Genomic DNA, 22,635 nt, shown 5'->3' on the forward strand with positions numbered 1-22,635 from the left:
AACCATTCCTGATCCCGCAATCTACAAACCCATCAGTGGTATGCTCTACAGTGGTATGCTGCCTTTAAAAAAAATCTAATTTCTGTTCTCTTCCGGAGTAATCCTAGCTCAGTGCTTCTGAGGTGAAAAAAGTTCCAATGAACGGTGAGTCTAGTGGAATCAGGAAATCAAGAAAACTAGACTAGTAGACGTATAGGTGAGTAAATTGCTGATCGGTGCTCCTGTAAGATAAAAAAGCCGACTTCTGCGATGACAAGCTCCAAAGGTCGACATAAGTTTGTGAATCTAAGATGAGATTCTACTCAAAGAATAACCAGAACAAGGAGAAAAACTAAATGACATAAGAAATTCAAATAAAAAAGGATTTGTTCTGTTTCTACCTTCGCACAAATCACATTTTATGCCTCTTTCTCGATGACTCAGAAATACCTAACGACCAACATACGTAAAACCGAATACCCTACAACAGTTTGACACAAATTTTCAAGCGTTCTTCGTCACTCAATCCTTCACCTCTGTGTATAAATACGTAAAAACCGTTCATACAAAAAAAAGTAAAAGAGAAAAGTAACCAGCTCAAAATCATTAGCGATTAAGTTAACAACTATTTGAAACGAAAATATGTGAATTCAAACATACCCAAGCAATTCGATCTAAAGTGGCTCCCGGTTGCCTTGGAACGTACTTATTCGTTCGGCGAACAAGCCGAGCAGACTGAACGCCTTGTGAAGTGTTATTTTTCTGAAAATATGTTATTATCAAATCAAATGTTATCAAAATTCCCAGGGAAAAATTCAAAACACTAAATAATGTCCATGAAAAATCCCAGCACGTTTCTATTAGAGCAGGACAGCTCATAATTTTGAGGGGATCATAGCGTCCACCTCTATTACGTGAGTCTACGCGAAACAAAGGAGGAGCTCCATGAAATTCTTTCATTATCTCGCAAAAAGCAAAGAGAAAATGGTTCCATTGCCCCGGAACAACAAAATAAACGAAGCAATACTTAGTAGGCATCTCATCAGAAAGGGAAAGTTGGCGAAAAATTCCAGGAAATAGTACTGTACCATTTTTGATAAAACTGTTGCTGATTTTAGGAGAAAACTTGAAAATGTACCAAATCGCTATCATTCCAAAATAGGTTTAAAAAAACGAAAAAAAAAGCGCCAAAGCCAATAGAAAACGGAAATAACCACGGAAATTTGTTGATTTTCTGAAAGAGGGCGGCATCGAAGTATTCAAGGAATATTCTTATGAGATCTCTCCCACTACACGACAAAAACGAGAACCTTCTTCCATCACCATCTGAGAATACTGTTGCTATCGAATGGGTGGGAATGGGTGTGTCGCACAAATACCTCAGCTCATTGCATATTTTCGAGAAGAATCAGGAAATGTATGGAATTTCCTTTATAGAATGAGTCATAACTTTTCGCCACCTTCATAGGAGAATGTGGTTGGTTAGGATAAAACATCAATAGATGTTGAAGAACAAAGTTGAAGAGTCAAAGAAACTGGTTTATGACGTTTAGTAGAAATTTTGGTTAGTTATACGGTATTGCAAAAGTGTTCTATACTTTGTGTGCTCTTAAGCGAAACGTCAATTCATGTAGAAACTAGAATCCACAAAGAAAACGAGAATAATTGTCGATAAACGAAAATTCACATGAACTTGGAGAAGTCGACTAGAAAACAGTGTGAGATTATCCTTTGAATGTACTTTTCCACACTTTTTCGGATAAACTGAACACATAAACAGGCCAAAATTTATTTTAAAAAAATAACTTCTGTTTCTAGGCAGGTACCTCTCTTTAAAAAAAATTAGCCTTTGGAAGTAATTGGAAATAACAGGTAATAAGTAGTGGTATATAAGTAATGCAAAGAGCCAATGGTTTAGTTTAGTATCGAATATTTTGCTGGAAACAACAAATTCCAGAGAATTCACTCCTTTTGTAGGCGTTTCTGGATGGAGAAACTTTGCCGCATTAAATAGCAATGATCAGTGGCCTGAATCGTTGCGCATCGCTAAAAAAGGCATCGGAGAGACGATACATCAAAAAAGAGAGGATTCACACTTTCGCTAGTGTTATGTTTGTTTCAATGAACATGGACATTCACCTGGAAACTTTCCTCATAAAATTTCGCGCGAGTTCCTGTAAGAGGACCTACTAGCAGAACTAACTTTTCACTTAACTTCAGGCATAATAAAATAGCCATAGAATCAGAAAATGATGTCAAAATAGGATCGAGAGTACCAATTCTGAGTAATGAGAACGAGTGGCTTCAGTTCGTAGTTTATAGCCACCCTGTTTAATACCGTTTATTAGAAAATCCGTACATGTTTTCACTTCTCGATACGATTCTGCGGGCCCTACGACCTCTTCGGTGCGGTGGTCGAACATGTTTAGAAACTAAGTCTGAATTTTGTGCTTAGGACCACTTGACTCACAGTTTCCCAATGCTCTAATCCTCTTTGTAAGGTATACCAGAAGTTATTTTTCCTCATCACTTCGAGAAAAAAGGATGTGGCACACCTTACAGACCCCAAGACAAAGTCCCTAAGTGGCAACGTTGCATAACGTGGCTCAGACGGGTAGGTATAATTAAAAATCTGCATGTACACTCCTGCTCAGAACAACATTGGGGAACACTTCTCGCTGGTAGTCCATGAATGCTCAGGTTTCGCTTAGACTTTTGAATAATATAGTGATATATAATTATATTAAATAATAAATTAAATGATAAATAATGATTAAGTATTAAATAATATAATATTTCTGAATATATATTGAATAATATAGTGATATACATAAAAAATGTAAAAACACCCTTTCCCAGATAAGAAAATCTCTGATATAAAGCAGTCACCGAGCGCTGCATCGTTTTTATATTCAATTAGAGATTTAAGTTCTCCAAAAGAACAACAAAAGATCGGAAATACACTTGAACACCCTCTGGTAAACAATAATTGGCATAAATATTTCCGTCCTAAGTTTGTATAATAGACTCTCAACGATTTTTCCTGCAACTACCACTTGTTGATGCATCAACGAAATAAACAAGTTTGTTCGATTTTCTTCCCGATCAACTCATGAAAAAACTTATTATTATGGAGTACAAAACATTTTCGTTTCCCAAAATTCCTTTAAAGAACAGAACAGTAAAAAATCCAACGTTATGATTTAAATAATGGTCGACACTCAGAAAATTTAGGATGTTGTGTGGTGTCATAAAATTTGAACATATCATTGCAGTTTTTCGATAGCACCAGACTTGCCGAGAAAACATAAATCCGGAGAGGTTTCGTGTGGAATGGAAACAATTGATGAAAATCTAATTAATGAAATATTTTCCAAATATTTTTCCTCGAAAAAAAAATCATAATTCACCTTCTGATTTAGAAAATTTAGTTCGTCTATCTGAAGTGGAACTAAAGTTTGAAGACTTGTGAACACTAACCTTGCGTGGTCCAGAAAATGTGACGACCTCGTGTTTTCGTGGCAAGGTGGTGACACCAGCCGCTAGCGGCGACACACCACGATTCAGTTCAAATGACGGACCAAGTTCTGGAATACAGATGTCATGGTGCGGATTTCAAGCGAAGTCAAACATATTAGTCTGAGTGATTTTAAAATCTCATTCAAATTCACATTCAAATTTTTTTTCAATGGTGGACATAAATTCCATCCCCTTCCCTCGTACTCCCCGCCGCTCACTCATACCCTCATGATTCAGATTAGCATTGAACCGAGTGTTCGTAAACAGATCTCTACAGCTCCGAGGATTATCACTCGAAATCAGCATAGGATGTGCATAGAGAATGAAAAACATGGTGAGAATGAAATTCATGGATGGTATATTTCACCAGAATTAGAACATACGTCTAAAAGTTGTCAAATACCGGGTACAACAGAGCATTTACGTGAATTCGTGGCTTTCAAGCACAAAATTTAGAAGCACAAATCTCGTATTAAGTGAAGAAGGAATAGGTCTAAGCAATCGAAAACTGCCGAACCACAAAAAAAAAAAAACGACGCTGATGACAGTCTGGATCTAGTTCGATTTGATTAGAGACGACGTCTATCGTATCGTTGCACAAAATACGCTGTCTTTGTTCAAACAAACAAAACGACTATGAAGGGAATTGGCGAGAATTCCTCAGCGAAGTGTTGTCAATCAAGAAATCGCGCTCACCAATAGGGCTCGATTTCTCGCCGCCATGCAACTCATTTTTCCTACATCCAAACGGAACCCGTCGTTAGAAGACAAAAAAAAAGTTAGAAATCTTCTGTTCCTGGAATTTCGGACCAGATTTGGTTCCGCTTAGTTTTAGTCTACATACTACATAGTTCAAAAAAAAGAACGTAATTAGTGGATTCGAGTAATTCGAGCAAATTTCCAGTAATTTCCACCTCTAACGTGAAATTTAGCTCGAATACGACCTGAAGATGCGAAAAAAATATAAATAGATCCGCTGTTTACGCAAGTGAGACGATCAATCGGTGTTTTCTACTTCAAATACAAGATGAGAACGAGTTCTGCCAATTTCAATAACAGAAAAACCAGGATAATTTCTATCTCTTCCTATTAACATATGCACTTTATGATATGCCAGACAAAAAGGCCCAGCAAAAATTTCTAGACCTCATGTAAGTTTTTCAAAATGATGTCTTTTGGAAATAATCCAACGGTTCTCATTGACGTAGAACATTTTAGCAAACATACACCTCCAGATTTCCTTTAAGGACATAAATGATGGGATGAATCATATTTTGTGCGAAACTCAACTCTTTCTGTCCGATGGCGTCAGTAAAAATTGTGCGAAACTAAACTCTTTCTGTCCGATAGCGTCAAAAAATCCTGAGAAAGTTCTTGTTTTGTTTCTGTAAACTACAACCTTTAGGTTCAGATCTTGTGACGGTGGGGACCATGTATTCTCCGTCCTTCCCGCAAAGAAATAAGGTAGCGAGGGAAGAGTTAAGGTCACTCATTCATTTCTGCTCCTAACTATAGGCACCAAGATTTAAACGGCGATTCTACAGCAACCAAGCACTCTTTGACGTCCGGGGCCATCAAAGTAAATAACAAGCTTGTAAGCGTGGCACAAAAAAAGGACTTTTTTTTGTTTTCCCTACTAAGACCTTAACTCTATATGTCGTGTCGAAATTTCATTAATCTCTGGGTTCTGATTGCGGTGGGCATGTTATTCAGTTATTATATTATTATATTATTTATTGTATTATTATTTACTTTATTATTATGTACCATTCTTTGCTATATTATTCATTTATTACACCCTAATTCTTGACTCTCATCTCATCTCAGGATACTTCAGTGCTAGTTCAGCACTAGGTCTTCCGGAATCTTTCAAATCCACCTAGCTACATTTTCATAGACCACACGAAAACTTATTCTTTCTGCAGCACCCCCAAACAGACTTTTAATCCTTCAAAAAAAAATTGTACTACAAATTTCTTTTGAGAGAAAAATCCCTCGGACTACTGTACTGCGCCGGAAAATTGTAAAAATTTCCAAATGTAACACCATGTTTGCAGTACCGTTGCACAAAACCAAGACTACGCTTTTTGTTTTCACAAAAAAAAGTGGAGGATCAGTGAAACAACGTTATAGGCTCTTAGAATTTCGTTATTTCAAGAGTATTTAGGGAAAAATCAGATTAAATTGGATAAGACTAGAATGTAGAATTACTAAGTAATTACACTGATGTATGAAAAATTATTTCATAGGTTAGCATGGAATCATAGCATAATTTTGTGCAGAGAAGGTTAGAATATTCTGTTGTTCCTGCCAAATGTATTAAAAATATGATAAAATGACTTTTCGTACCCAAATGGTTCCAAAAGCAAGAACAAGGCCGACTTTGTTGTTAATTTTTTGTTCTTTAACAAAAACATTTCTCAGAATGCTGTGACCACGCACAGTAGCCTCACTAAAAAAATTTCAGAACAAAAAAACCTTTTATCCGTCAAATCCCAACTATTCGTTCCAAAAGTCCAGTTTCCAGAAAGTTCACACCGGCTCTAAATGCTGAACCTGTTGGCGGTGTTTCAAAAAAAAAACCCACTAAGAAAATGAAAGCGGCTGTGACACGACGATGCCGGAGGATAAAACGAGATATGTGGGAGTTTTGTTTTTTCGAAGTAAATTTTAGCTAGTTTAGCTCTTCAGTTGACAGTTGATTGATCTTTGCGTTTAATTGCTGGGACACACGGTCACGAGGAAGAAACAGGAGGATCTCAGAAGAGTATGAGTTTTTCTTAAATACGAAATAATTAGAGGTTTACTGCTCTATTTACATATAAAAATCATAAAAATAAGAATACAGTACACGATAAACTTAAATGATACAGTATACGATAAACTTAAATAATACAGTATACGATAAACTTTATGTTAGAACGCTGGAAAAAAAAAACTTTGAAACTTTTTCTCTTTTTACTATCTCCTCTTTTACTTTTTTTTTACTTAATAGAGTTCCTCCGTATTTTTTTACCCTTTTTTCCTACTTCCTTCTTTACTTTTTTTAAATAAATAGAGCTCCTCCGTGATTTTTTTGTTCTGTAAGCCCACAATTCTGCACAAATAATATTCAAATTCAAATTCCTAGCACAAGCCATGACTATCTGACCCATGCAAAAATTATATTACTTGATGAACGATGAACTTCATAATAAACCTAGGTCTGAACTGGTAAACAGCGATAAAGGAATTAAAAAGTAAAAATCGCTCAGCTATTCATTTCCTTAAGATTTCGCGGAAAATTTTCAGCATTAATGCAGCAGACGATGCGAAAATGAGGAAAAACCGGTGAAATTGAGAATGGCAAGCATAGAGACGTAGCCCAGACAGACAACGAGCGTGTTTGATTGGAGATGAAAGGAACCAAAAAAGTACTTCTTGAACTGAGTGACGAAAAAAAAAAGAGAAGAATGTTACAATGGACAACATCACATGAATGTTGTTCAACGTTTCACAAAAAGAAAACATATAAAGAATCTGACAATGGAAAGACAGGAAAATTCCAATAAAAATGAAAAACAACAATATAATTCTGAAGTGTTCAACCTTTGTTAAGCGCTCGATCTCGAAACGTTCTTGCGTCGATGTTCTGCACGTGAGAGCACAGAGGATGTCGTGATACGTCCGCGGTCGCCAGGTTGTGTGAGCTGTAATAATTGGAACTACATATGGATAGGCCGGACAACGTTTATTTTATGGATAAAAAAAGAAAAGTGTGGCTAGGTGGAAAAACTCCAACTCGAAGTTATTCGAATGGATGAAAGTCTTCGTAGTTAGTTCAAAACTCCAACAGTAAAACAAAAAAAATTACAGAATTCAAAAAAAAAAAAAGAATGACAGGTAAAGAGGAGGAAAAGTGAAACAACTAACGAGAAGCACATAGTGAAAAAGTAATGCCATCCATTATAACCTACATCTTTTAGACAAAACTGAATAAGCCGAGAAAAAAAAGAGAATCGTCTTCATTTCGTTCCCACAAAACCCTGCGTTTTTTTTTTCCTTCTTTTTTAAACCATGAACTGGAAAAAGTAGTGATGTTAGTTGATGTACATAACATCGCTGTCCCGAAATAAGAAAAAAACTAGATTTTTTTCTTTGGTAAAAAAACTGCAGCGTTTGAAAAGTTTGTAAAAACTCCTCGTCTCCCCACATTTCACAAGAAAAAAACAAGAGCTCTGAAAATGTGAAGGGAACTACCAATTCCGAAATAGGAATGAAAAGGTATTTATCCGTTCTCTAGTGAAATATGGATGGCACAAACCAGTTTCATCCTTTTTACCATGGTCTTCAAGTGAATTTTAGCTAATTTCTCGGAACTGTTAGTGAATTTTTCAGAATAAGTGGTTTGTCTGGTGTTAAATGGCGATTACGTTGAAAGAACGAAAGATTTAGGAGCACCAGAAAGCGATCAAAAAAATTTTAATAGCTACAAAGAAAACCAATAGGACGTTAGGACAATTACTAGTATAATTATGCTAGCCACTCACACTGATCTTGAACTACTGAAAATAAAAGTAAAATAAATCCTAAATATGTATAAATCAAGAAATAAAATAAATAATAATAAATGTGTATAAACCAATAGATAAAATAAATAATAAATACTAATCCCTAATATGGACCTAATTTTTTTAAGCTTTAAAACGACTCATTGAAACGAAATTCCAATCTTTTGGTAGAAGTTTTAAGCAAATTTCATATTTCGGGACGTTCTGGATGGTTAGAAAACCAGTGACGAGGAAACCTCTTCGCAAACAATCGCGTTCCCATTAAAAACCATGAGAAAACATAACCAAAAAGGAGTGCAGCCCGAGCAGCAATGGATCCACTTTTCCACGATATCTATGTACAAATAATATGAAAATATTGTGAGTGTGAGACAGTGACCTCGGCGCGATAACCCGGACATAGTCATAAGCGGACCGACGATTTATTGTTGACACACACTACACGAGCTATGCCATCAGAAGAGATTATTCGATCACGCGCATTTCCTCCCACAATCGAACGCTCTACGGGTTTCGTACGGGCGGGTAGCGTTGGTCATACGCTGGCTGAGATGGGCACGATCAAGAAGAGGCGGAGCCAACTTGCACAAAAAAGAAACGTGCGCAGCGCGTTCTCTATGAAAGATTTCAGACTAGTTTTTTTTGGAAACAGGCAAAAAAAAAGACATTTAAAAAATAAGTGAGCATTTTTTTGCCTTCTAGCGGTGCTACATAAAATTACTTTAAGAACACGAGCAGTGTGAGGCGAATATGAAAGAGAAGAACCGCCTACGAACACATCCAAAGCCAGTCTTTTCTAATATCCAAACAGTAATGGAGTAGTGAGATTCAGCGAAGAACTCTGAAGAAAAAAAACTAGTTCTGCTTCATAAAGTATTAATTGAGGATAGAACTGCATGTGGATCAGTGTCAAGACAACGGAGGATCGTGAGAAAAAAACCGGCCGAGTCGAATCGTGAAACCAAAACCGGAAGCCCGAATTGAGGGCTGAGCGCCCAGTGACAGGGCGAGGATCACCGGGCGAGAAAACAACGCTTAAGCGAGAAACCCCTTCATCAGTTGAAGGCGATGTGATTCGGAAAGGAAATCGAGCGGGGAAAAAATACACGATGATTATGTGTTTCGGGCCAATTCACGCTAAAAATTGGTGTACATAGGGTGGCTGTTTGGGCACGATAACTGCCTATAACCGTCGTTTGAAACTGGTATAATAAGGGGACGGTCGAGTGCACAATTATCACTGCGCTCGACCTCACACACACACTACAATAAGCGCCATCGAATACGAGCGCCCTGTGCCGTGCCTGATTGCGTCGCTGATGACAATGTGTCGACGGTCGGAATGCGGAGCCGCCAACGCCTGTGTTCGGTGATCGCAAGGTGAGCATGGATCTATCAACGAGGGAGAGGGAGAGAGGCTGATGCAGGAAATAAGCAGAAGACTTTGACCGAGTTAGAAAAAACAAGAAGGCATAATTAAATTTTCCATAATTATTTCTTTAAAAGAAAAAGAGAGAAAGAAGCTGTGCTGAGAAAGAAGCGAATTTTAAGTTTTCTTTTCAGCTGAAACTTAATTAATTAATTAATTAATTAATTTGAAGATGAAGCTCTTCTCTAAATTTTGATTGGTCGCCGGAAACGATAAAAGGTAGCCGCAGAAAAAGTCTGGACTTCTTTTAATACCTGAAGAAGTAGTACAGTCTGAAGAAGTTCAGAATAGTAGTAAAAAATAATCAATAAGATGGTACAGGAAATGAGGCAAAATATTAATTCTGAAAAAAAAAATAAGTTAGGAATCTCAGAGCTCTACTCAGAAAAGCAAGTTCCTGAAATGATCAGGAAGATGAGCATCGTTGGAAGATTTGAATCAGTAATCACAAAACGAAGAAAAAAAACTTTTGCTTTACCTGAAAAACTTCAAGTTAAACAGCTCTTCATCTCTCTCATACAACACATATTTTCTTCGTTTACAGATACAAGAGAAGAAAAAACATTCACAATATAAAAAAACATAATTCTGACTCCAAGCCTCGTTTCTTTTAACTACTACTTTACATTTCTTTCAGAAAATTAAATTTATTAATTATTATTATTATTTATTCACTACTGTTTTGATTTTAAATTACATTTCTTCTTCAAAAAAAAAATTGATGTTTCGAATTGTACCGTAGGCGAACTCCTCCACATTTTTCCCCCTTTTACTCTTTTTTTTTCAGAATCTACTGGAGAATTCAAATTAATCGTTCACAACTACCTAACATATGTGTTCCTAGTAATTTTTGCATATTGCGCATACAAAGAAAATGTATAGAATAGTTCAGAACAAACTTTAATAGATGAAAAAGCCAGAATGAAGAACATCGCATGAGAAGCAGATACTTCAAATTGCAAAATTCCACCACGAGTATGCGGGGCTTTGCACATTTATCCCTGCGAATTCAATATTTATTTTAGCAAGTAGAAATAGTGGGTGTGGTCCTCACGGCGCATTTCTTGAGTATCATCGAGTAGAGGTATTTTTTAAACAAAAAATTGAAGTAGTGGACAAATTTTCGACCCTATTTTAAGGAATTTCGAGAGTTTATCAAATAATTTCAAGATTTAAACATGAATGCAAATTTGAGCATTCAGAAATAGAGAAAAATCTTACAATAAAGCACCTCGTATTGGGTTGTTTTGATTTTTGAAGAAGTGGAATTTGTGGATGGTAGGAAGCAGGCAAACAAAAATTCGTTTTGTTTGGAAAAGAGATTATTCGAGTGAATTCGGGCTATTCCTTTCAGGTTAACGTGAAACCTATGTTGATGTGATGTCACGGTGAGACGTAACGATCACAGTGACCGCCGTGTGTTTCATGGGCAATAAAGTCCATACTAATCCCAGGGAACGTGGGAGCCAATGGAACGCCCTCCTATCCACAGACACTCAATCTACCAACAATCGACAATGTAATACGCTGTTTTAAAGAACACAGATCCCCGTAGGGAGGTACCCCAGTGAATTTATGTTTGAAAAATACTATCAGACAAATCTTTGATTTGTTAGACCGGGCAAAGCCAGAAAGTCGCTAGTTGTGTTAAAGGACAAGTGATGAGAGCTAGCGATCGTTCAAGTACATCGGTAAATGAATCACGGCACTTACGGGGATCGGCCTTCGCGGTCAAGGAGACGCCAAAACAATGACCGTTGCATGGCCGTTAAAAAAAAAGACACTAACATCACTTAGTGGAATGGATGGTGGCAAATTCCTTTTATATAAATGCGGGTTTTAAAAATTTTTGATGCGAACTTATGATGTTTTATAACTTTTTTTTTGTGAATTTTTGATTGCAATTAATTTATTTTCTAATCTTTTAATTTTTCGTAATTTTTCAAAGGTGAAAACTTCTAGATAATTGTCATAGTTTCAAGGTCCTGGAAATTAACAATTACTGAGAGATACAGTTGTAAAACACTGGCTTATCAATAATATGTCTTCTAACTGGTCTTCTTTCCATTTTTTTTTCCCTATCCCTCTTTTAGGTATCCTACAATTTCCCGGCTACTAGTTACTAGTACTAGTTTTCACTATTTTCTATTTCTATTTTTCTAAAATTATTATTAATTTATTATCGGATTTACCAACCATCTGGAATCGAGAGAATCGCCTCCATATAACATATAAATATATTTTTCTTCTCCAGAAAAAACTCAACTGTTCGAGTGGAAGTGAAAATATACAGTTGACACTAAATATTCATAATCACATTCAAGGCGCCCATCCACCTTATACCCTCCTGTGCCGTAAATAGACAAATTTTCAACATAATGATAAAGATTATAAAGTACTCAAGAACTAAACAAGAATTGGAAATAGAATTCCCATCATTAAATGACAAATACTTATAATGAAGTATGAGAGTAACTAGGGCTGGAATTTTCTCAAAAAAAAAAAATTGGTTTGGTACTCGTACTTCGATGCTCACGCTTGGACTATTGCTGTATGAAAAACGACTGGGAGAAAACAACCAAGCAGGAGAAAAAATAATGAAATCAAAAGGTGCTTGAAAATGAGGAAGAGAAAAGCAACGAACGAGGCAGGTTTCTTAAAAGGAAAAAAAAAAACTTTAAAACTTAAAGTTGAAGATGAGAGGAAACTCTCCTCCCTGCATGAAAGTCCCATCTCCTCCTCTGACGTGGTCTTTTTCTGTTTCCTCAGTTCGCTTTTAAGGATCAAATTATGACAAGAAGTGTGAGCTCAGTGTAGTAGAAAGAAAACAAAAAAGGGAAAAAAAGTCTCAGATAGTTGGCTCTGAAACCTTTGGTTCAATGGACCCACGAGATACTTCCTTGTTAACCCCAACATATGTACAGTACAACGCTAAGTGAAGGAAAACTTCTACCATTACAAGTGGACAGATTGGAATGCCATGTAACTCAAGAATAATTGGATGTGGAATGATTAGCTAGGAAGTGATTAGCTGGGGGATACTGTGCGGAAGCAAGGTCGACTTGAAACAGCGCCGAATTGGGTCGAACATGATTGAATGTGCTTTGATGGACCATTGCGTAGCCAATAATCAGCTGTACTAGATTCCGCGTTTTTGTAACTCTCGTAGTTCTTCACCTCACGAATAAACCACTCGAATGTGTGACGGAAACCCTTAAGAACGCTAGCACGGCTACCATCAAATATCATAAATATTATGCGAAAGAAATGTGAAAATAATTAGCTAAATCCCTATGAAGGATGAAATACGAAGGTTACTTCAAAAAAAAAAAAGGATTTGCTGACCTTATGTTGGAATGAACTTCTCTCAACATCTTAGAACCGATAAATAAATAAAATAAATTTGGGAAAGGAATAATTTTAAAAATAGCCGGGAAAATAAACAATGTAAAAATAAATAATACTTAAAAGTAGTCGAACCTTTGAAAATAAAAAAAATTCGGGATTTCACTTCTTTTTAATATATCATAGATAGCTATTAAGGCCGATCATTCACACCAATATCTATCTAAGACATCCTCGAATCTATGAAAATGACATTAAGAAGAGCGTAAAATCTACAGAACAAAAGAAATCACAGAAAATCCAAGGGAATTGTCCACGTATACTGTGAAAATATTATTGAGGATGTGATTTGACCTCAACTTGTACCCACCAGATGAAGAACTGGTCCGCTTAGTCGCTTCAAACGCAGCAGAAAAGAAAATCTAGACCTGTTCGTGGAGCAACAAACAAAGATGGCCGTGATTTAGATTCATAGCAATGGATGCGTTGATCGTTATCTTCCTGCCATGTCCAGGAGAACAACACCAAAGAACGGCATTAAAGTGCCGGAAAAAAAGAAGTCCAACATTTCCGGATCTGAAGGTGTTGGCCAATGGGAGTGGGAGGAGCGCAGGTCCACTGTGAATTCCTGGAGGATGAATTGATCTGAAGTTTCTGTTCAAATTGGAGCCGTTACTTGATCGGAAGGTTCGGAAGGTTCGTAATTAAATAGTATTCTTCAAAGCAAAATCTGCTACTTTGGTAGCAAGACAGGATTTCAGAAACTATGTACATACTCCTTTACGTATGGAAAAATCTGAAATTTTTTTAATCAAATACTTGAGGAGAATGATCATTGAGAACGACGAACAGAATGTAATTAGTTTTCAATTAGGGTTTCCATACCCTAAATATTTTTTAAAAAATAATATTTACTAGTCGAAATAATTAAATATATGTACTTTATATACATATATTTTTATTTATTAATTTATTTATTCATTTATTTTATATTTGTTTCATTTATATATATATATTATATATTTTTTATGACATTATGAAACATCATATTTATCGTTAAATTGTGGTTAAATTCAAATTAATGTTTCATTTTTAAGAAATTAAACCAACTCAATGTATTACAAATTAATGTTCGATTTCTAAAAATTTTGAATAAGGCGTTAGACCTTGGATGTGCCTGAAAATCTTATATTATTTCATGTGAACCGAATTTCTTATGAGCAACTTCAAATGAAGAGTTTAAGAAATAAAGAAGATGATATAGCTAGAAATTAAATATTTTTATTGTATTTTTATTTGTTATTTATTATTAAAATATTTTTTGAAGTACCATTGTTCTTCAGCCTTATCACAACTGCATGGTTTATTCAGAAACATATTAGGGCATAAATAAAAATAAATAAATAAAAAGGAGTCATAACAAAGAATCACAATGAACTCTATGGATTTCGCATAGATCGATGTAATTAGCAGGTAGGCGATTTTCGCGATGACACCAACAGAGAAAACCGCTGCGATATCGTCGTCTAGTCAAGGTCATCAGTGTGTCCGAAAAAGCGACGTGTGGACAGAAATGCGCGGGGAAGCGGGCTAATATTTCTGGGTTGCAATTAAATACAAAACGATACAATTTCGATAGAGGCTAGGGGCTACTGAGATAACCATAACTACGGTTTCGTTTGAATCTCTGCTTCTCTGTCACAATGCAAGTAATTTACTATCTGGTTTTGTTTTTTATTCTTCCAAAACTAATGTACTTCCAATCACTTATGCCTCATTTATATAAACTACCGTCGTTCGGTGAGCTTTCTGCCACTTTTTGTCGGTCCTTCGTAGAATGTCTATGGACATCCTGTGTGAGGCAGATCTCTAAATCCTGTGCAGTTACTGCGAACCAGAACAAGTCAGAATTGCTCCTCTGCGTTAGTTGATGGTATCCTTGTCAGACCGGAGGTTGCTGTCAAGATCTAATTCTGTTGCTTTTAGTAGTCACATAGGAATTGTAAATGAAATGTTGAAAAGTTGTTGAAAAGTAGAGCTCATTGTCGCTGGTTAAAGGCAACATATCAAGAAACTGAAGGTGGTTAGGTCCAAATATAAGAGTCCAAATATAGAATTCCTTTATCATTTTGAAACCGGCTTTTCCTCCTACGAGGTACATCCATGAGCGAGTGGTGGAAAATTATTGAGGTCTCTTCAACAGCCTATTCAAGAAAACCAATGAATAGGCTACTGAAGAGACCGGAGCGTGTGCAAGGATGGCACGTTCCAACGTACCTTGTAGAGACTAAGACCGTTTCCCACGCCATTTTTCAGGACAAGTTGGGAAATTGAGTGCGGGCACATTGATACCCGTAATCTACACCCCAAACTCTATGTTTGCCTACAGTGACTCCAACATCGTCATTTTCGTGATGTGCTACCTTTAAGCATCAAACTGCTATGTATTGTATTTCTAAGGGTATGGATCTCAATATCTCCACCACTGAAATGCCTATCCCACTATGTAGCTCGATTTACCGTGAAATTGTGAAGTCATAGAAATTAATTTTCTACGATAAGTGACCATCTTTTGAGAAAAATGTAAATTTCGTTCGTTACTCGATTACTTATTCTATTCATTCATGCTTGACATGTGTAGGTAAAGAAGAAACGAACGGATCACTTACAGAAGTGAATCCTGGCTTAAACCTACAGATTATTCGAAACAAAAATTGAGAAATATGTTGAAAGTGAAGAAAAACCCGTGTAAAATTTGAAAAATATCGCCTTCAATGTTCTAGATGGAAAAAATTTGTCGAAAATCATACTGGTAGTTGCAATACACTGCAGCTTGATGTTCTAAAAAAGAAACTTCTGCTTCTATACATTAGTGGGCGTCCATATTCTGTAAAATATTTTTAACCAATTTTTTTCAGTACGTGTCGTTAGACTACGTAGCTTTGCAAGCGTTCTAGAAAAGCGTACAGTAGAAATAATCTCACAGTTCCCAGAAATAATCCACACCGCTTAACCTATTTTCGTCAAGTTCAATCTCGCTCATATATGTTGTCGTTTTTTCATAATTCCCAAAATCAATCAGGTTTTAGAAAAAAAAAACTCGAAAGACTTTGAGATTTTGATCAAAATTCTCCTTATGGTAAAAAAAATGACTTGTAGTTATTGAGACTGCAAATAAAATGGATTCTATAGCCGAGAGAACTGATACTGAGGATAAATTTAATTTAGGATTGGAATGTTCCTATTCAGATTCAAGGTGATAAATCTGAAAGCAGCGCATACATACTGAGGTCAATCTTATCAAGAGACTTAGTGGTGACATTAAAAAGAAGGGAAAACAATCAGTGAATACCGAAAGTGTGTGATTTTTGAAAAAAAAAGTCGGAATAGCTTTCTAAAGAATCTACTACAATTGAATATCAGGCAGAAGATTTTTGAAGGCTACCCTGCTACCTTTCGATTCAAAAGTGGATGAAATTCCTCGAAGTAAACCCGGACATACTTTTCACTTGGAACTCTTCCAATTTCACAGCATCACGCTAAGAAGAACTAGTTTCCGTAGGAGTTATGACCGAAAACATTGGATTAGCAGGATTAAGTAAGTCAGAACCAATAAAATTCAGAACGACTCTTCTCAGTTGGGGGGAGGGGAGTAATGTCGAAATAAATCTTTACGCAACTCTGAACAATACGTAATTCTTTCTAATAAAAAAAAAAGGAAATTGCCTGTAACTGGTAATTATTTGTAGAATGATTTATGATAAAATCTTGAAAAGTACATCACAATAACCCTGCGAGTACCAATCGAAGAGTGTCAAGGGGTAAAAAAGTTAGGTATACATAGTTATATCATTCAATGTTGGACGTAGTTTCTATAGTAGTGTTTATAGTCCAATAAATCCTTAAAGGGACAGGTTTTACTGCATCTGGAGCACATAATCAACTTTTTTTCTCAGATTTTTCCCTGCGAATATTTTTCTTCCATTTTCACCACCATATTTCTTCAATGGATTGAACGCAGCCAAGAAATATATACGGAGATAAAACAAAAAGGGAGGAAAGTGTGAATGTTGGCACGAATTGTGAAAAATTTGGTTGGTAGCGTGGAATAAAGCTGGAACCACGCTTTGTTGAACGAATTTCAAAGATAGAGCAGTTTTTTTTTCAGTCGTGGCCATTCCTCATTCACTTGCCCCATATGTAGATAAAATTAGATATAATGGCAAAATATTATATCTATCCTAGCGTGAAATAAAGCTGGAACCACATTTTGTTTTTTTCAAACTTCGAACGAATTTCAAAGATACAGCAGTCTTTTTTTTCAGTGGTGGCCATTCCTTGTTCACTTGCCCCATATGTAGATTAAATTAGATCTAATGGCAAGATAGTATATCTATCCGTTTGATGTTCATTCGAAAGTTGGATGGCTCCTGTTGCCTCGTCGATACGCCAGCTATAATCAGTAAGCTGCATCAGTTAAAGGCACCGTATCAGGAAATTTACGTAGTACGGAAAGTCCAGGAAAAACATAGAGTTTAAGGTGTAGATTACGAATATGAGCGTCGCCCAGCTCAGTTTTCTCTAATCGTCCTAAATGAAAACGGTGTGAAAACCCCTTAAGTTACTGCGAGACATGTAAGAAGCGCTTTTATAACTGATTTAGTAGAAAAGAACGCCATCTTTCACGTTTTTCCCACAAATATTGGTTGGATATGGCGGAAATTATGACATTAATAAGTGTTTGATCAATTCCTGTTGAGACTGTAACTACATTAGCTACGGTTCTTCTCTAGGAAAGAGAAAAAAAACGCGGATTCTCATCTTTCCCCCTTTTTTCTGGCAAAGAATTACTGTAGCCACAGTAACACGGCATATGAACTTTCCTAAGAAACTCGCGAGCAAATGGAACTTGATAGGATTAAGGCTCAAAGCGCAGAATGGAAACACGCTTAAATTCGGCTCTTTAGCCTAAGTAAGGGACTTTAGCCTTCACCTCAAGGTTTTTGCATCATAGAAAAAAGGTTTGCTTTTACCCGTTTTCAATTTATAGTTGGAAAATTCCATAAAGTGAGAGATTTCGTACGACCAAGCAAAAAAAATCAATGGATTGATCCGTAACTTCTTTGCTCCGCATAAGTTACAGGAATATTCTACAGTAGGTTTCAAATTCCAATCCTAATTAGTATTGGCGAGTGAAAAAAATTATCTCTCCATTATTCTTAGTGAAAAAAACGCACTTGACACTAAATACTGCCCGTCACGGTTCCTAATAACAGAAGGCAGAAAACGAAGTCTCGGCCACTTTTTCTCCGTCCTTCACCTACGAAACACATATACCCGGTATGGGACATAAATTCTTAAAACTGCGTATGATTAACCTCCTTTTAGAGTGACCTAGTCAATTCAGCGATTATTTCCAGAAGTGAAGGGGATTCTTTAAAGAAGGAAAGAAAAACAATCGAGTAATTACCTTCCATAGTAACGTTGTCTCTGTCTTATCATCGCTTTCGACGTTGTACCCAGCTTGAAGAATTCGACAATTACCGTAGTAATAGCCCGAGGAAACTTCAATGAGAAAATTGTGCGGAAGAAAAAAATGAAGAGTAGTAGAACATTGTATGGATTCAATACGAGTAGCGACAGCTGATTTGAAATGTGCGCAAAAAAGAAGACATAAAAAATCAGGAGTGCAAAACCTAACCAAGAAATTTTCTGCAGAGGTTAAAAGAACCAAAGATTAGGGAATAATTATGTGAAGGGAAATATTCGATGAAAGATCAGCGCAATTCGAGCCACTTCATTGAGTGCTCTGAGAGAGATTATAAACAAACTTGAGCTTTTTGCATCGCGCTTCGAACATCTGCGCTAATAGCAAAGATCGGTTAAATCATAGCGCGAACGTCTTTTTTCAGGAAAAAATCCAGAAAAAAAAGGAAACAAATAGCGCCAAAACTAGGATTCAAAACTTTGAAAACACAGAATATTTTAAATGAATATAAAAATTGCGGAGAACGTGAAGATAAAGATGATGACTTGATCGCCAAAACCGTCTACGCACACATCCAAATTATGGATGAGACAATCGCTTGTGAAAGTATCGAAATCTCTGAATCAATAGGAAAAAAGCTTTTCGACCACATCACGGATCCAAGCAAACACAAAGGAATCGGCCCGACAGCTCACCATTATCCGAACGACAATAGCAACAGTGCTCAATTTGAACAATATCGTCATCGATATCTTTAATGAAACGAATATCATTGAGCTAGCTCACAAGAACCATCTGTACCTTTACAAAAACTTATGAAAAAACAATGCATAGGGTTTTCTTTTTTTGTTACAAGAAAAAAAAACAATTATTTGCAACGATGAGTCACAATATTAGGTTTTTCAGTCAAAACTACTACCATTTTTCTTAACGCTTGCGCAAATGCCAAAAAAGAAAAAAATGAGAGGAAAAGTTATCTTCAGGATCGATGTCTACTTAAAGGCTCTAAATCACTAAATTGTTGATGTTGCGATCTTCACACCAGTAATGAGTGCCGTTCACGACCAAAAATTGCACTAAGCTCAATTTCTTTCACAAATCCAGAAAAATCCTTGCATATGTAGTAACGTTGTGTGTTTCCGTCTCCCCAACAACACAACTTATTACACGAACAACTCTGTTGTCATCCAATGTCCGCAATCCGCAACTAATACAACGCAAATAAGCAACAATAGCCAGTAGTCAGACCCATGTTATCGCATACGCGTTGCGGATTGCCTGCGTTCTATCACCCGTAATAAGTCGCATCGTATGGAAGGGGAAGGAAAGATATGGGGATGCTATACGGCGTTTTTCTGAATTTTAGGAGGAATTGAGGGTGATGCTTAGTTTTTTTAGGGTGTCGTAGTGCCTGAAAACAAGAGAAAAAAACCACCTCAAGTGAACGAGAGATAAAAAGGATTTTTGACGAGAAAACAATTGTTGAATTGCAAGACGAAAAGATGAAGATGTACAGTAATTAATCGCTTGGAATTCCTGGATTCATGAAACAATCCTCCAAACAACTACCGTTATCAAAAGCAGCAGCATCACATAACAAAGAGCACACGTTAGTGAGGGAAAATTTCCTCAGGTTTGGCCGGGGTTTTGCTTTAGAACTGTAGGAGCCGGACAGCATTGGGAATAAAGTAAATAATTTAACAAAACCATTTAAAAACCATAAACAACATCATAAATATCACTAGAGAACCATAAGCTTTGATTGCTACCAGCTTAGTGGACGTAAATACGTGGATGGATTACCGTACCCCCACGATCTCCTGCAGCGATATTTTTGATGCTACGGTAGTAGTGCGATTAATTCAGCAATGGAAGAATTATATGCTAACTTATTTTCATACGGCTTAATATTAATAAAAGTGCATTTAATAGTAGAAGGGCTTCTAAGGGATTCTCTACAAAAAAAAACAATTTGCACCCAATAAGAAATTACCTTAACTATTTATGCATGTATTTATTTATTTGTTTATTGAAAACACATGCAGGTGTGCCATGAAAGAAAAAAAAAACTATCAGTCGGAAAACATGTGCTGGACTAACCTTTTCCACTTTTTCTCCTGCTTTTTCACCCTTGTACAGCTTAGGAAGAGGAACATTTCCTCTGAATAGGGGACAGAGAACAGCTGCTTGGGTATTGACGGCCGGAAGGCGGTGCTTCGGAAAATTTTCCGAATCCGGGTCAGGGTGTTTCCTTTGGCCACTTCTCATGTTATTCATGTTACAACATGCGTTCATCTTTTGACGAGTGTGGGAACGGCGGGGACGGATATCGTTTGAACATCTGGGATGCCATAAAGCATATGTTCCGAGTACGGTGCAACCTATGAGATGTACGCTGGGAATCGAACGGATAATACGAATTCATCACATTTAAGGAAAAATAATTTTGTTTGTAGAAATTTCTAAAGAAACTGCATCGTACTTTAGAACTACAAACATATGCAAGTTCCATTTATTTATTCTACATGATTTATTTCGTACGTACTTTTTTTTTTAATTTTATGTGAATGTAATGTAGCCAATCTTCTGGGAAAAATGGAAATTTGGTGTAAACTAGATACAAACCATATCGCACCAATAACGGTAGCATACAAATGTTTTTAGAGCCATACACTGAAGAAAAGTGAGCTAAATCCAGAAAACTAGTCAGCAGGACTAAAAATAAAACTCCAAAAACTAGAAAGAGGTTTGAAAGAAAATGGAAAAAAAAGATCCGAAAAACGCCATCTCAGAAGCTCCGGATAAGTAAAAAAAAAAGAGTGCTCGCCGCCTGCTTCCGCAAGGCACAAAATTCCGGCTTTGAAATGGAGCCGGTATATTCAACCTCACTAAGCCTCTTGAGTTCCTAGAACTAGAAAACTCCTCGAGTTCCAGTAAGTTAACAGGTAAAACAACTACTTTTACTGAAAAAGTTGAGGTATTTTACTGTAATTGTCGAAGAGTATGTGATCTGTCGCGCGATGCTCAGGAACCCAGCTGGGAATCTAGAAGTTTCTCAGGAATCCTTCCCTGGTTATAGTCCAATTAGCATTTAAAAGATAGAAACTTTTGAATGAGTGAAAAGAAAACACTTTTTCTTCTTGCACTTAGGTGGGTTTTTCCAAAACATTCTCCAAAACAAAACAAAAAAATTCTCTTACTTACTCTCACAGATGAATTCTTCCATCAAGCTCATTTACGTCGAACAATTCCTAGTTTTCAGTGAATTTTACTCACAACAATTAAAGAAATGGTAGGTGCCTATTTCAATATGCCACCTCCTTTAGTTTGTAGACTGTATCCTTGAATTATTTCAACTGAGCTACCGTAAACAATAAATCCTGTACTGAGCCATAGCCTCAGACCCTTTTCTTCCCCTACCCACATCCTTCTGGATGGTAAAGTTAACGCTACTTACGCTAATTCGTTACTTCATTCAAATACATTCTATAGTGAGCGATAAATTAAAGAAAAAAAAGGCAAGGTCGACTGCAATTCTGGTTATGCTTCTAGAGTATGGATGGCACTGTTTCAACATGCTGGGAGGACAATTGTTGCAGTCCGGAAATACGTGGTTACTTCCATAACCTACTTTTCAAGGTAAATCTCAATGTCAATATTTACAGCAACCACATGAAAGATTAATTATAAGAATTCTGGAAGAAAATCTCCTGGACATATCCCAAATGTGAACGCTGAAATGGGTTGAAACCATTGATCACACTGATTCCCAGATCATCAGTTTCTTCCAGCGAGTTAATTAGCGGTCGAAAGCTGGTTTAGGCGAGATCTTGCCGCATTGGCCAAGTGCCCACTTGAGATTGCGAACGTGCTTCGACGGGAATAGCACTGGGGTCCGGAAGCTCAGTAATTTTTATGGAGAAAAACTTTGAGCGAAAAACTTTAAACAAAAACTAATTAATATCAATCAGTGATGAAGTGTTTTCGTCTCTCCAAACAAATCTAGAAACAAAATATCGACTTGAAAGGATGTGAAGACTTCGGATACAGATTACAGTAGTAACCTACTATCTCTACGCTACATACGCTCCATCATTATATTACTTGAATTATTTTAAAGAATTATATTCCAAAAGCAATCAACCTATGGGTAAAATGTAGTTGGGGGAGGGGCATTCAGTGGCGCCCTTATTTCTCGAAGTAAATAATCAAATCAATCGGGGCCCTAAGGCCTAGAGATTAGTTTTAGAGGATCTAAGAGATGTTAACTAAAGTTACTAAGAAAAAAAGTAAGTCAGAACGTTAGGAAATAAGGACGCCACTGA

General features: G+C 36.5%; 1 protein-coding gene across 2 annotated transcripts in view; it reads right to left on the bottom strand.

Annotated features, from left to right (window-relative positions):
- RB195_000164 (uncharacterized protein) overlaps window positions 1–22,635 on the bottom strand; it is a gene marked incomplete at both ends in the record, with an annotated part of 89,472 nt that overhangs the window by 50,570 nt on the left and 16,267 nt on the right. For both annotated transcript variants that reach the window (XM_064196348.1, XM_064196349.1), the window contains 3 exons: window positions 640–741; window positions 3,460–3,566; window positions 7,087–7,187. In XM_064196348.1, the coding sequence (XP_064052229.1) occupies window positions 640–741; window positions 3,460–3,566; window positions 7,087–7,187 (310 nt within the window). The remainder of the gene's footprint in view (window positions 1–639; window positions 742–3,459; window positions 3,567–7,086; window positions 7,188–22,635) is intronic.

This window comes from Necator americanus, chromosome IV (assembly GCF_031761385.1).
Source record: "Necator americanus strain Aroian chromosome IV, whole genome shotgun sequence".
Taxonomy (NCBI): Eukaryota; Metazoa; Nematoda; class Chromadorea; order Rhabditida; family Ancylostomatidae; genus Necator; species Necator americanus.